General features: G+C 38.8%; 1 protein-coding gene across 1 annotated transcript; it reads right to left on the reverse strand.

Moving 5' to 3' along the window:
* Positions 1 to 263: 263 nt before the first annotated feature.
* LOC128504982 (protein TUNAR) lies at positions 264 to 9,573 on the reverse strand. The gene is made up of 2 exons (XM_053475260.1): positions 9,368 to 9,573; positions 264 to 806 (listed from the first exon to the last, which is right to left on the reverse strand). Exon 2 carries the CDS (start codon positions 779 to 781, stop codon positions 632 to 634), a length of 150 nt encoding a protein of 49 aa, XP_053331235.1. The 5' UTR covers positions 782 to 806; positions 9,368 to 9,573; the 3' UTR covers positions 264 to 631.
* Between the last annotated feature and the right edge of the window lie 7,226 nt (positions 9,574 to 16,799).

Genomic DNA, 16,799 nt, shown 5'->3' on the forward strand with positions numbered 1-16,799 from the left:
TGCTCTTTGATCATATTTCTCCAAGGTGTCCCAGAATTCCATTTGGATTTCTATGCCACATGCGCAGAATTGCTTTCCATGATTGATAATGAATCTATATTCTCCTTAAGTGGCCTTTCCAAGCCACAATGGCTGATATAACAATGCTGTATCAGTAGCATTTAAGGCGTTTTTGTCGGTATGATTGTAGGCCGCCATGTTTCAAATTGGGTTTGTCACCATAGAATTAAGGTCATTTATATAATTTGGCCAGAAACAGATATTGATATAAACAGAGAATCACATTTGCAAATAAAAAAAGATTATTATTTTTTAAACCGTTATGTCAAATTTTGAATACCTTTCAAGCGGTCATATGAGAGAGAGAGCGTAATAAGTTATTGTGGCATAAATGTGAGATGAGTTGTGTAGTCCAGATTCTGTACAGATAATCCCACCCATGATGTATTATGTTGTAGTAATGATGCATAATATCTCTGATTTTACCATTCCATGAGCATGAAGGTGTCTGAAGTTTATTGTGTTGCACGTAAGTAACCATTAGTCCACGTGCTTGTCGACAAATGTCCATTCCTCAAAGTTCTTGTGGAAGTCTGTATAGCCGGGTCATCTGTGGCCCAGTTTTCTTTTTTTACAATGTTGTATAAATATATACAAAAATGATGACAATCAGGTTCAGAATGGTCCCAATAATCCCAAGCATCGCCAAAATGCTTTCTTCTTTACTTTCCTTCTCTTGACTTCCCTTGTCTTCTTCATCATTGCCACCAGTAATTACCATCTTGGTTGGAAATTCTCTGTTTTACCTAAAAAATATAAAGGTCCAGCATTAAACATTATATATATATATATATATATATATATATATATATATATATATATATATATATATATATATATATATATATATATATATTATATATTATATATATGGGTCGATAACCATAAGGTTTTTAACCATCAGTATAGAAGACAATGGAATGTCTCTTCTCTACATGTCTCGACTTTTTAAATGGCCAAAGATGGACACATATCGTTTGGGCATGGGTAGAGGGACAGGGATTTTTTTAGACTTTCCATGGAAAGACATTTAAAAGCTAAAAATGCATTTTATTTACACAAATTAACTTTTCTATATTCGTAATTGTGACTTCTAGGGCTGTAGAACCCTGAGATACCCTCATGCCCAGCAAACATTCTAAGCTCCTAGAAAAGAGGGTCCTCAGGGGACAAAAAAGGGGCAGAGAAATTTGAACCCTTAACACTTTTGAGCACTACCCTATATTGTATTTATGTTTTAGGTTCATTTTTGTCTTGTAGTTTGTATATAATTTAAGCTTTTCCATCTGTATAGCTCATCCCCTTTAAGTGTTCGCAAGGAAATCACAGCCAGCAACAAATCCTGGTACCTGGGATGTCCAACCCTGGGGTCATGATGGTGGACGGAGCAATCTTCTAGGAACTGTATCATGGTTAATATATTCTAGAGAACTGGAGAGTTTCACAAATGAATTAGCTTAATTAAACCATATATTGAAAAATATAAGAAACAAGGTACTCGGCCGCAAGAGAGAGCTCCTGAATATATCTAGGAACCGTCGTGTCACCGAAAATCCAGACAATTAAGGGTTACTAAAAAGATATGAGCAATGTTTCTCAAACCTTATTTTTCCTCGAGGATATATTTCAGATTGTTTTGTAAAATCAATTTAAAAAAAAAAAAATCTAGCTTTTGTGATAATAATATATAGAGTATGTGGTCTGATTACTGTGGATTAGTTACAGCAGAAGGGGTCAGGGAGGCAGGAAGATATATTCAGAAAACCCAAGAAAAAAAATAGAAAAAAAGAATAGAAGGATCATTATTTTATACATCTCGCAATGTTCTTTGATGTGGAGCGGAGAGAATTTTGTTGTTCACTCATAGAAGATGCTTAATCTCTGTTACTGAAGTAGGCAAATTAGGAAGGCAAATCAGCCAGAGAGCGCGTGTAAAATAAATAAAAATATAAAAAGAAAAAAACATAATAGAAGCAATTGAAATAATATCATGAGACATCTCCGGCTGCACACAGTTAATGCTCGGTAAGAAAGGCTAGGCTTCTTCAAGGGCAATGATAAAAGTGCATTATGGATACGCATTTAATCTTAAAAAAAAAAAAAAAAAAAAAAAAAAAAAGGGCATCTTCCATTGTTCGAGCAGGACAACATACTGGAAAGAATGGAGTGGCTAATTCTATCTCGGTTGTTGAGTCACAACGGGATTGTTTGGTTTTACCGATCATTTTTTCATTAAGTTTCTCATATTCTGATAAAACACGATTGTGTATTTTTTAATGCCCCCCCCTTTTTAATTTTTACAAACAATGGAAAGTTTGGTAAGCATGTTTTCAGCTGCTGCCTCCTTCAGGGGTCAGAGTAAAACATGACGTTAAGGTATGGTCGGTGAACATTGATCGTGTGGACCTACACACATTTTAATGATGTATTCTGGCCTAGACTGACTAGGGCGGTAGTCTCTTTGCCACAAAAAGCAGGAGGCAGATTGCCCCCCCCTTGGATAATGAGGCACCCCAGTACGCCTCTGCTCAATGCGCTGCTCATAAGGAAGATCTCTGATCTCCCCAACCAGCCAATTTAGACTACGGAGGGCAGGGAGCACCGGAATATGATATCAAAGATGGCGGCTACAGGTGGCGCAGTTGGAGGTGCTGCCCTAGGTCACTGGATACATAGGAATGTGTCTGACCATAAACGCCGTTCTTTTTAAATATTTACATTCTCTGGGACCCGTCATATATTATGGAATCTGCTGCCCCGGGTCAACGTTAACTTTCTGTATTTTCAAATTGACACGAGATGAATTCGGTCATAAAGTGAAGAACTGGATTTACTAATTGTTGTAAAGAAACAAACAAGAAACAAAATCTCATCTTGGTACGTTAACCAGACGCTTGCAAATTTGCGATGAGGATTCCTCTTGAGCTGAGCTCTTTTATAGCAGAACTTTTTAATGAAACATTTTAAAAAATAATTAAAATAATAATAATTAAACACGCTATTATTTTGAAATAAAAAAAAAATATATAATTAAAAAAGCAACAAAAAAACAGGGATCATTTAAGAACATTAATTCTGAGAAAATACCAATTGTTACCTGAAACACCCGGCTGGCTATTGTTTGCACTGCAGAATTTTTTTAATAATAATAATTTTCTGTGAAACTATTAGTAAAATACATTTGTGTTTTACTTTTAAATAACTTGTTTTTTTTCATAATTTTTATTCTCTTTTATGGTTTTACAGCTGAAATGTTAACTGCTTTCTTATTTTGTTGAGCTGTCAAATAAATATATGGTGAAGGTGATTTTCCCACACGGTGCGCAACGTGTAGCAGAAATGGCGCAGATACCAAAGGTCAAAGGTCTGCTACGTTTTGATGAAATTTACATTTTTTACAGTACATCTTTAAAATACAAATTCTATAAACTAAATTCTATATAAACAGAACTAGGAATAATAATCATTTTAATCATTCTTGCGCTTTTTGGGTTAACTGTAACCATACATTGATTGGATTTATTTATTTTTTTGAGTTAGAGGCTTCATTTATCGGTCTCGGCTGCTCCTAACGTTTCGCTTTAATCTTTCCTGAGCTGCTCTGAAGCACCAAACAGCAAACAGAAGCTCCTTCTACAAATCTTCGCTGTCAGATGTGTTTGAAATCATTTGGGAGAATTAGAGTGTGAATGGTTTTATTTGCATTGTCCGGGGATTGGGAAATCGTCATATAGTTTATATATTTTTTCTGTTTTTGTTATTCAACAGTGTATTTAGTTTCAGCTATGATTTAACAATAAATAATTCATTTTAAATAAAATAAATAAATAAAAATAATATATTTATATATATTGGAATTTAAATATATATATATTGGAATTTAAATATATATATATATATTGGAATTTAAATATATACAACAATGCAAAGATTTAATGGACTTCACTATGCAGGCCATTTATTGTTCAGTACGATGTCAATTTACTCCCCAAGTTTTGACGAGTGCTATCGAATCTTAACACTGTTGTATTCGTTTTACTTTTGGGATTTGGAGAAGCTGCTGATCGGTCTATGACCAACCTGCAGCCTTCTCCTCGTTGTAAGAGGAGAACTATCACATTGAACATTAAAACTTCCTCTGAGAAGTAAGGAGACAGTATCTGAGCGTTTGAGATAACATGGTTGGCTCCTGAGGTCCACTTTGCCAACCACGTTTGAAAGAAATCAAATAAACTTTATTGGGCAAAGAACCTGCAGACAGCGGTGGACGCTAACCTCATAGAGGTCAAGGGAAGTCCACAAAGTATGTAAGAATAAGAAGCTGCTCGGGCATTATATATATACGGTCTCATGAGAATATTCAATTACGGCCAACTGAAGGGTTTAGGTTTGTGCAGCGGCACATTGTGGCCTAGGCGGACTAAGTCTAGGGTAGCAGGTCAGTAGGGCTCCCTGTGGGGGGCAATAAGGCTCAGGGGTGATTCACTACATGTGTGAAAAACATAGAATTTTGGTAGCAGATAAGACCCATTCGGCCCGTCTAGTCTGCCCGTTTCTCCTGCTGTAAAGAGCCAGTCCTTAATCAGTCCTTGGTCTCGTCTTAGAGCTCCCTTGTACCCAGGCCAGTTACATTATGGAGGTCTGTGCCGGAGACGGGTGCCGGGGTATGGCGTCGCCCGGGAATATAACTGTTAGACTGCCCTAAGTCAGGCCTAGGACAGCGCCCAACCAAAATACACAACTGGGTCCTCGTACAGTCCATGGACTGGTTACGTGGCAATAAATTATTGAGGGCTGCAGGATTTGTTGGCACTTAATAAAGGCTGATACTAATAATAATAATATTTAATTAAGAGTAATTACAATCATTACAATATAAAGGATTGTGAATCTGGTTGGTAAAAATATCATTTAAAATATCATGGTAAAAAAATATTTATGTATAGACATTTTTTTAAATGATTAGGTTCATTGCAAAATTAAAAAGTAAAAATGTTAAAATTTGTTTTTTTTTTATTTTTTTATGTACATTGTTCATTGGAGGCTCCGCCAAAATATTTTCATGTGTAGAACGAGAAATAAAAATATGAAGCCACACCGCGGGTAGATGTTGGGTGATTCCTTATCCCTTTAATGTTCTTCCCCAAAGTTTCTCGGCAAACCTTGTGAAAGCGGTGCTGTCTCCTCTCATTGCCGCTTCTTACAAATCATATTCCATTAAGTTATCACCGTTCTCTGATGTTATGACTCAGACTACAAACCTGTCTGGTATCTCCACGAAGCGTGGACTGACCTTGTCTCTTATGAGTCACTGCATGCGGATTATAGGAAAGATAAAATGTATCTGGAACGGGCTTTGTCGGCCGCGTACATCTGTGTAGAAAAAATATTTGTTTGCAAAAGAAAATGGCTTCCTCTTTTGCTTGCATGCTAATGAATTTCCCCCCAAAAAAACTCCACGAGCGACCCTCGACCGTAGCCCTACCCAGTGATTGTTTGTCACAGGTCGGTGACAGGGATCTAGAAAATGAAAGCGTCATGAAATTTTTGCTTGAAGAAGTTCTTCCCGTTGTACACTACAGCGCTATGGAATATGGTGGCGCTATATAAATCAATACATAAGTCATTTTAGCAGCCCTGAAAAACTTTTTTAAAAATATTGTACGGCACAGTATTGTTGCCTGTGTTACAATTATCAGCATAAACGCATGGACTATAAATGTAATGTTATGCATCTGGGGGCACAAATGTTTTTCTGCTTTTGTGTGCATTCCAAATGCAAGTACAGGCACAGTTTGCAAACTTTTTAAAGCAGGATGATTAGTTGTGTACGTAAGTGCTGCAGTCATTTGTTTACTTATTTATTCCAATTAGGGGCAGAAAAGTGACCCCCATTGGACCACCACGATGCTTGCCAGCCCGGTGTTGGAGCTGACCGGCTGTAAATGTATCACGTGTCAGGAGATGTATTTGGTGGAAGGCATCTTCTGCACAGAAAACAATTGGGCAGTGGGGAAAAAAACACCAAATGCTAGCAGAATCCCCCCCCATGCCTTTGCAAGGGGGTCACCATGAAAATGTAACAGGACCTCTCGGAATGAAATGACAGCTGGAGTGTCCCTTTAAGATGGTTTTTGCTAATCTGGGCAGAAGAGCTTACAGTTTTATGAGGGTACCTAATAGCAGAGGATTACCCTGGACCCCATTAGGGGTAGAAATTGCCCTAACACTCAAGATATTAGTGGAATAATCAATATATTGGCAAATTGTAACGCAGTAATTTGACTCTACACTATCTTTGGGAATGATTGATGGACTCGTCACGTCTTAAAACCAAAATTGCGTTATTTTCGTTCACAAATGCTTTCCGTTGCAACATTAAGGTGAATAAGTAAAACTCTAATGAAAAATAAATGCACCGTAGACAGAGACCTCTTCCACCGCAGTCACATAAAGCAAAGCTGCTGTCTCGGTCAACTCTGAATGCTGAATAAGCCTTTAAAGCTGCACTCCAGCCATCATATAGCTGAGCGTCACCTAATCTTTTACCCTTTTTGCAATAAAAAGTAATAAAAAATGTATTGAAGGATTGATCATGATGAATACTTACCTTCCGCTCAGCTCTACGCATGCATTGATGCTTACTTTAAACTAGCCTTGGCTCACTTGGGATGTCCAGGGTGTCTAGTAGCCAAAACGGGCATGAAGTGCAGTAGGTGGAGGGGGTAATATGTCGAGGAGTTAAAAAAAATATTAAAAGGACAGTCCCTCACCCAAAAAAATGCACTTTTTGAGTACTTTAATATACATTCTCTAAAGGGACAGTCTGATGTCCCTGGCACCCCTACTATATAAGAATGCATATTAAAGTGCCTAACCATAACCCTCTGTAGCTAATGTCCTATATATATATTCTTTTGAGGCCAAAAAAACACTTATTGACACTAAATTTGCAGCCATGCTGAACAATCTTCTTTCTTCCTCCATGAGCCAACATTTCTTGCCATTGATTGGCTACTCAAGATGTCAATCAGTGGCGATGATACCAATGGGAATACTTTATACATGCGCATGCAGCGTTCAGCAGGTGAGTGCATCACGTGCCGGGAGATACGGCATTTAGCTGCATGCATTTCCAAAACAGACCACGCAAAAATTTATATGTAGCAAAGTGCATATGATGGCTGGAGTGTCCCTTTAAAAAGTTTAAATGTGGTCAGATGATTGTCGCCGTTGATTGGTCTCCTGAAGCAGCCAATCCGTGGCCGGAAAGTGTTCCCGATTCCCATTGGAATCGGCATCATTTGCGGCTATATCAGGTTAATGTATACTGAGAAGTTGAATGGGTGCAAACTATTCCAGCAAAGGAATTGTGTTTTCAGAGCTTCTCTCTTCTCCTTCATCACTCAGAGAATATGTACGGCAATCTTTTTTTAAAAAAATATTTCCTTTGATTAAAATGCGTCATATGACAGATCACATGAACTGACCGAATATATTTATCATCATTGTACTAAATATTTAAAATAAATTAAATAAAATTAATATAGATGCTTTGTTCATTTTCAAGGTAATTCCTAATTATTAAGTGACACCAAAAGCAGAAAATGTAAAGTTAAACCAAATTTAACTTAACATTTTCGGGGGGGGGTTATGGTTAAAGTAACGGATATTGTTAATGACATAATAGCTAAAGAGTCCTGTTAAGTCTTTGTCCAAGTGGAATAAAATATTTCAGCTGCTCACCTGGCACCCAGCAGTTTTCAGGAATTGCTGTTACTATATGACCGGAGGTAACTTATTTGCTTCCAGTATTTATTACCCAAGAGCGAGCGGTGATGTCATGATCCTCATCCTTCTAGATATTTAAAGGGACGCTCCAGCTATCATATGCGCCTTAATGCTTCAAGCGGCCAATCAGTGGCAGGAAATCTCAGACCACAGGGGATGGCTGCCACTCAGGGGTCATTTTAAAGAATACTCAATGAGTATTCCATTTTTAGGACTACTCAAAGAGTACTAGAATATAGTGTTAAACCTTTTGGAAGCTCTGGCGAGTGACGAATGGTTCCACCATGTTGCGCTGCGTGACCTCGTTGTAGTAGCGCCGCAGGTACGTTAGTGCATGTGTATGTGTGTGTGTGTGTGTGTGTGTGTGTGTCTAAGTATGCCATGCTACGCAATGATCAGCCAACACAATATATTAAACTGACGTAAATCTTCCCAAACACTTTTCGTTTCATTTGAACAATTTTTGTTACCCAATCAATACATTTGTAAATTGGTAGATTATATGTTCACAGCAGAAAACATCCTTTCATTGAACAAACTGATAATGCTCAAGCTGCATTTGAAAATGCTGAACAATCAAAGAAAATGAGTGATGGAGGGCAGACAAAAATTGAGGTAGAAAGTGGGAAAAGTGATGCAATCACCATAGCAACCAATAGAATGTTGGTGGTCCACTTTTATCACTTTCCACCAGCACATTGAATACAATCATCCAGGTTGCTTCAGGTGAAGTGCGACTCTTATTCACACTCTCATCTTTTAGATGTTGCTAGGAAACCAGAATTCCGGGTACCAGTTTGCTGCACATTCTGTCTTGGGAAATCACTAACAGCTCTTGGCTCATCAATGCCAGCACATATTAGAACTAATATTGGGTACGGAATGCTTGAGTTTAAATTAAGATTACGTTGTGTTATATGTCATAATAATTACCACTCCATGAGGCTCTTGAAAGAACCTGATTCCAACCCAAAAAAAAAAGAAATTGATAACAATCAGGATTCTCTTATCCCCAAAACATCTGCTGCTTGCGTAGCATTTTGTGAGCACGCTTAATTGGTTTCATGTGTATTTATTTGTGTTATTAGGATTGTGGGTTTTTAAAGAATTCATAAAGTGCATTTAAGAAGCATATCATTCCTGAAGAATGCAGACCTCAGAAGACTTGACATGTTAAAAAAAAATCCCATCTATTAGACCATAATAGATTATATGTATATATAAAAAAAAGAAAAGTTCAGATTGTTGAGATCATCTATTTATTTCCAGTATGTATTCTTAACCATTTCGGGAGAGGAGGTGGGCATTTGGTGGCTTTGGAACATTTCACAAGAATTATAAGACAGAATTTTGTTATCATAGATACAAGTTTTGTTAACACACTAATGGGGTGTTACGGGTGATGTATGGTGAAAGAGAGATTAAGGCAAGCAGAGAAAGGAGAGATATAATACTGCAGTTTAACAGGTCTGAAGGTGAATTGGAGATACTTCAAAAGAAAGTGGTAGAATCTTACCCCAACAGCATCAAGAGGTGGGACGCACAGCAGAACATTCTGTAGGAACTTTGGTCCTCATCTTTCTCTTGGTTGCATTAATGACCACTGATGATGCCCAGTTCATTTTGGCCAGGGAGCAGAAGGTAGTCTCAGGTTTAAGCTATCAACAAAGGACAGATCCTACAAATTGCATTGTGCGCCATACTCTTTGAAGAACATCTCACACCTCCACTTTTCCAGACTCTTGGGTGATCCAAAGAATCAAGACGTCCAGAACCTAGAACTATCAGAAACAAAGTATTTCTATGGAACTCGGCTAACACCTCCTGAGCCGAAATTGAGCGGCTTCTATAATCTCCTAACCAGCAATCATCCAGATCACCAAGAAACCAAGACCTTTCCCCTTTCCTCTCTTGTGATCAAAGCTTTAAGCTATAGGTGTCTCAAGTTTTGTGTCCTTAAACACAAATCAGCAAAGACCTCTGTCCAGGTATTACGTGTTCCAGCCTGTAGGTCAGAGGCAGGTCGGGTCTGGTTGCAGATGTCCTCCTGGGTTATGGAGTCTATAGAGGTCTATGGGAAGGCTGCTGAAGAAGTGTTAAAGCTGGTGTTGTGTGTGTGTGTGTGTGTGTATTGTGATTAGGTTTGGAGAAAGCTCCAGTCTGCTTGTCTTTCGCACACAGAGCTCCCTCCCCTTTCCCTGGGATTTGCTTAAACTGGGCATTCCCTGTTCTTGCCTTTTTTTGCAGTAACCCTTTAACATCCCTTGTATTCTTTCCCGAATTCTTTGTTTCTTGTAAGTATACATTAAGAATGCAGATTCCCATGCATGGTGCTTTTTTTTTTTTCTCTTTCATCTAGACTGCTGATAGGGGAATAGTTTGGAAACAAAAGGGTTAAAAATACCTTACTAAAACCTGGCCCAAGGAACTTTGTGTTACCATCGGTTGACACGACCCACGATTACTGTATCTATCTCTAGAACGAAACAAGGTAAAATAATGGATTATTTTGTCATGCTTCAAACCGCAAGGTAAATAACAAAAAAAAAATTACCAAGATATCCGCTCTCTACTCTTTCTCTGCTGATCTAAGCTGCTTTGTCTCAGCGGGGCTAGCGGAAAATGACACCGAAGCCCCAAAAAGAGAGATGCTCCGAGCAACATAAAATATATTTCATTTTTACAGATTAACGCTTCATTTGAACCCAATTAGAAAAAAAACACCAGCGCTGCGAGCTCTCCCTCCTGTAGAATCCGCACCTTGTTGTCACGGTCCGATACCTGTTCTAATTGTCTGGTAACAGCGCTTTGGGAAACATGTTAGACGCTGTTACATTTGCCAGAAAACAGATCTCTTTAAATATTTATTGAAATTTTGGGATCCGAGGAGTTGTTGCTTTACATAATTAAATACCGAATCAGTGACTGGATGTAGCCTGACTATATATATATATGTCCACAATGTGGAAACTGAGACTGAGTGGTCTTCGTTGAGTCGGCGGACACATACTGTGGGCTAACGTGGAGTGGGAAGGCATGAAACATTTTGCTAACCTATATATTCCACTTACTATAATGCCTGGTCCAAGTCACCAATACTGAATAGTTTCTATAGGCTTTCTACCCAGCCATTCTCAACAAATGCTGGAGGGCGTTAGACCTAACATGCTCACTAGATCTCTGAATGAATTACAGGCTGGTTCACGCATGACATATATCTTTAAGCCCTGAAGAACCCCTGAAGGACACAAAATCTTCAAAACACTGACTCAACCCGATCAACAGTAGAATCGGCCATACTGGTTGGATCCAAACTCGGATCAAGCTTTTTCCTCTATACTCAATCAACACTCGTTGTTCAAGGATAGTAAAGAACTAGAAGAAAACGGCCACCCTTACACTCTATAATTTCCATATAGATATGCCCATGCCATTTGTGTGCTGTTATAGAACTTGAAGTTGATACACTGTTTCTAGACATTATTTATCACATCTAACCACATCTTAAATCAAAACCTACATAGACGGCAGATAAGAACCATTTGGCCCATCCTGTCTGCTCTTTTTTAAACCCCTTTTTCCCCTCCTCTGAACGCTCTCCGTGTTAATATCCCTCAGGAGATAGGGTCTCCAGAACTATACCCAATACTCTGAGTTCTGGCTAGTGATCTGTAAAGTGACAGAGCCTCCTCCTCCTGTTACTAATACCTCTCGCTACAACACCCAACGCCCTGCTAGCTTTATTGCATTGTCTGCTTACCTTGAATCCATCAGAAATAATTACTCCTAAGTCCTTCTCTTCCATTATCACTGACAGTCTCCCTAATACTATATTCTGCCCTGGGATTTATACGTCACAAGTCATTTGCCATTTGACTTGTTGCACCCAGAAGGTCTACCCTGTTGCAGACCTTTGTATCATCTTCAAAAAAAACGTACTTTACCATTAAGACCTTCTGTAATATCACTACTAAAACAGGGGTAGCAATACTGGTCCCAGAGGTACCCTACTAGCAGCAAGTCCTGAACTACAACTTTCTGCCACCTGTCACTCAACCATTGCATTATCCATTTAACTATTCCGGCATCTAAACCCTGCCATTCATTTATAGGATGTGTATTTCTATTTCCCAAATGCGTTACTTTACATTTACCTAGGTTGAACCTCGCTTGCCATTTTTCCGCATTACTCTCTCCATGCTGTCATCTGCACACATCGACTAAATGTTTTATACACAATTTACGGCCCTACACATCTGTGGAAATACTGTATAAGTTTTTTTTAAGTTAAAACAACTTAAATCATATATTTGATTACCATTCTTTCTATTTTTTTTCTTTCTTTTTCCCTCTTGCCACACCTTAAAGTTTGAAATAATTTCATGTTTTACATATTAGAAAGGAATCAACATTCAATATAAAAGTTAAATTTATATGAAATAGTACAAATTTTGTATCCTTCAGGATAGCTCATAAATGCTTTACAAGAAACAACTCAATATTTATATTATTTACTCTTATTACAATGACAAAAGTCTAAATTTTAAAAATTTTTAAATATGTAGGGGTTTTTTTTGTTTTTTTTTTTACTAACGTCGCTAACCCAAATATCGAAACATGCATATTTATGGATTTTGATCTCATCAGACTTTTCCTCCCTCACAAGATACGTTATTTCCGTTTGTATTACTCCAGAACATTGTGTCTTCATTCCTATGGAATTAGAGTTTCATTCTTACAGTTTTTCAATCAAAAATAGATCACTGGGTGTCCAGTATTCATTCACACCGAGGAAAGGAGAATATGGCGCTAAAGTCCTCCAGACGTAGACTAACTGGGCGATAACTTGCTTTAGCCTTTTGATTCATGTTTGAAGCTACTTGAACGTTCCAAATGAATTGAAATTCTAAAGACGGATTCATCTTCAATGGCTGCCATGATCTTTTTTGGCACATGTATCTGCAGCCCGGCTCCGTGACTCATACGTGGCTCCCGGAACTCACATGTATTATTTATACTCTGACTTCTTTCATTAACGACACCCTCAAGGTGACCATACTTCACCGGGCGGCTTTTTACTTTGAGGAGAGGTAAAGGTGATCGCCAATCCAAGCAATATTTGAGCCTTGGAGTTATAAAAACACTACAACTCACAGATTGCTTTATCCGTTTCCAAAAAACTAAAGTTTTTTTTCTCTCATTTCACTTGACCGGCTTTAAAAAATGTTCATCAAAGAGCTCTGTGGTTTATTGTTATAATGGAAGATAACAAGTAGCGCAGGTCCGGAACGGCCATCTGGCACCCTGGGCAAATGCTATCGGCCGAGCCAATCAACAGCAATCAGCAACTTAACAATAGGGAAGAGATAACTCAACGGGGTGGAATAATCATGCAGTTCCTGAGAACGGAAGGTTACAGTGGCAACTCCAATAGAATACACGTGATGTGGCTTGTTTTGGCATATATTAACCGTTAAATATATTTATTTAGTGTATAGAACAGCAAATTGTAGGATATATAGTGACATGTGTGCCTCCGGACGATCAGATACTTGCCCAGTTTAACCCTCTTCACCCGTACAATGCTGAGTTTACTCTCTATCCACCGCCTTTCATTATGGACAGGTTCTGCTCACTATAAATCCGAGGCGGCAGAGAACGCAATCAGGAACAGATTAGCTCTTAATACCAGACCTGGCAGCAGCACGCTTTTATTTATAGGAAATATTAATGTAAAAGGTTTTTCTTTGTTTACTTCACAAGACAATTAAATAATGTATGTCAAGCCCAAGCAGGTACCCGCGTTTCAATATTTTACAATATGGGAAAAAGAAAGCTAGCAGGAGCCGTCATCAGATGAGGTTGTGGTTTCTATACACCAACTTCCAGTGTGGTTGTTCAGAGCTACAATAACTCGGGCCTCGGGTGACCCCATACAAATCACTTCTGAACCTGAAAAACTCAGGAAAGTCAGCAACCTACACGTACAAAAAAATACAGGAGAAGCACACCCTAGAAAACATAGAAATTCAGATTTCAGGGCGCTGCTGAAATGAGCAAGCAAGAAATCAGCGCATACCCAACAAATACTATTTAAAAGCCCCTATTTGAAGCATAAATATTGGGAATTCTGTCACACTATATATTGCTTAGTCCATCACTACGTCAAAGAATCCCAATTTCGGTGAGTCGTACCTAATTTTACACAGCCACATTCCTCACCAAGGAGCTGAATCGGTGGGACTGCACCTTAACCCACCGAGACTCTCATCTAATTTAAACCCATCTCTGAACACACACACTTACACGCGTGCCCCATAACACATACACTCACTCTAACACGCACCAATTCACCTATACATACACACTCACATAGTAACACCTACACCCACACTAACACACGCTTACTCTAACACACTCACAGACTGTAAGTAGTCAAGAGTTTCAGACTGTGTGATTAAGACAGAGCCATTCTATTGTTCCCCACAGGCAGTACGATAAGGAGTCGGGGTGTTTGTCTAGTAGATTGGGCTCAGATAACAAAGTGAGAACATTACATTATGGGACAAAAACTAGAACTGTATATTATATATTTTTGATACTAGTAATAAAAAAAAAAATGAAGGCATTCTTTAAAGTAGGCTGCAATGACCAGGCTAAGAAAATCGCGTTCTTTTCCTCCCTAATTTATTCCGATAAAACTAAAGATAGCCAAAGGGCCCTCTTCCTCACAGTTTGTCATTTAAACAAGAAACCAGCAAGCTCCCATGTGAGTCCAGCACGTCAACAGAGCTTCCAGCAGCTGAAGGGTTATACCCGCCGAGCAATTAAAATGTGGGATTCACAGAGATTTTATGGCGGCGTCCCTCGATCACACATTCAATTCGCCAATAATAATAATAAAAAAAGACATTGCTAATTGCATATAATAAATAGTCAAAATGTCAGAAACTCTTCCTCGGCAGTCCTGGAGAATGTGTCGAGCCCAGTTCTTCAAAACCAAAAGCTGCCGGCATTAATTATAAAAACTCATCACGGAAATTATGTGATGAGATTTGAACAATGCCTAGCAGGCTTCAGATTTGGAGGAACTGACTTTAACCCCTCGGAAGCTGTTTTCACTTTGACGCCCGTCTGTCCTCTTATGGGGTTAATGGGAACGCTCCAGAATCCCCCAAATGCATTTGCCCCTTTTACCTCCCCCAGCTCCAGATATAGGGGGTGTAACAAGACCCCCGAATTCAGAGCTCTCACTTTACTGAGCGATGTGAATTTCGCATTAAAAACCATTAACTCTTTGAGAGCCGTATCTTTATTTTTTTTTTTAGAATCTGATCACCTTAAACTATATTAGTAACTCAGCTTTGCCTCTTCCTTCAAACCTAATTTCGCAGGAAAATCTTATTTCCGTAGGCAACGCTGAGATCTGGTACTGAAATAGAAGCGAGTTCCCAGACGGAATCGCCTGTAGCAACGAGCAGAGTGGGGTTTATTAGTATGCACACTTCCAGACACATCGCTGCCAAACCCAGCTGCGAGCGCAGGCAGAATGCAGACAGCAGAGGCAGCGAGACCTCGCAGCCCAAGGATAAGTGCAGGTGCAAGACGACCACATCGTGTTTACTTACAATATCTGGGACCGCTAACATGCAGCGTTTACGCACAAGCTGGGTTTTCCTCTTAAAAAAAAATATATAATTTTTTTTTTTTTTTTTTTTTTTTTTTTATCGTTTAAGTTCAGATCTTACCTACTAGAGCCATAGCTGGATGCACCGATAATTTTAGGGGAGCTGATACATTTAGGATAAACCATAATTATATCCAGCACTGAAATATATATCACCATTGTTGTAATTATTATTATTATTATTATTATTACTATCTTAAATGCACACTCCAACCATCCTATACACTAAATAGCTGTGTGGTCCCTTTAAATTGTTGTGGTGTTGCTTTTCTAAATGCATAGGGAGATTCTGAAGACTTGCCCCATATGCATTTGCACCTTCCATCACCTCCCAGCAATTTTGTGAGCAGGAGATGCGTTCATTTGAACAAATCTCGCAATATTCTTTCCGCCAGTCAACCTCAACACTGGCACGGCAAATGCTGTGGGCAGGGATCTGTTCAGAACCCCATGCACGGCATGCAATCTCATTGAGTTTAAGCAGCCAATCAGTGGCAAGAAATGTCAGGCCACCGAGGAGGAGGGAGGCTGCAGCAACAGAGCAGCAGCTTTTAGGTCAGGTATGTGCTCTAATATGGCACAGACAAGCTGTTTGGGGGCTAAGATGGCACAGACAAGCTGTTTGGGGCTGAGATGGAAAAGGCAAGCTGTTTGGGGGCTAAGATTGCAACGGCAAGCTGTTTGGGGGCTAAGATGGAAAAGGCAAGCTGTTGGGGGTCTAAGATGGCACAGGCAAGCTGTTTGGGGGTTAAAATGGCACATAGAAGCTGTTTGGGGACAAAGTTGGCACTAACAAACTGTTTTGGTGGCAAAGCTGGCACTGTGGGAAATGCGGCTTGGTGAAATATGGGGCCTTTAAAAAAACAAAATACATTCAATGTCTTCAACTGCACGCGCATGTTCAGGTCTTTTACACTGGATCTTTACATTTTTCTCAGAGCAACCCTTTTTTGCCTTAAAATGATTAACATGAATTTTATTTGGGCCAGGAAAGGAAGAGGACTCTTGTCTCAAACTCTTTATAAAGACATTTTAATTCTCATTATACCGAAGGCTTCGGGAACATTGTAGATTTTGATTATATTTACACCCAGCCTGAAGAAGCCTCTCTCTGCTTAATTAACACGCTAATTATTTTATCGTCAGTTTAGTTCTGATTCATATATTGCTTAATTGAGATTTTTTGACTGAACAGCAACTTACTGCTTTCATTAAATCATCATAGATTGAATTTAAATAATGGTTAGATATTAACTATTAA

This window comes from Spea bombifrons, chromosome 9 (genome assembly GCF_027358695.1).
Source record: "Spea bombifrons isolate aSpeBom1 chromosome 9, aSpeBom1.2.pri, whole genome shotgun sequence".
Classification (NCBI taxonomy): domain Eukaryota; kingdom Metazoa; phylum Chordata; class Amphibia; order Anura; family Pelobatidae; genus Spea; species Spea bombifrons.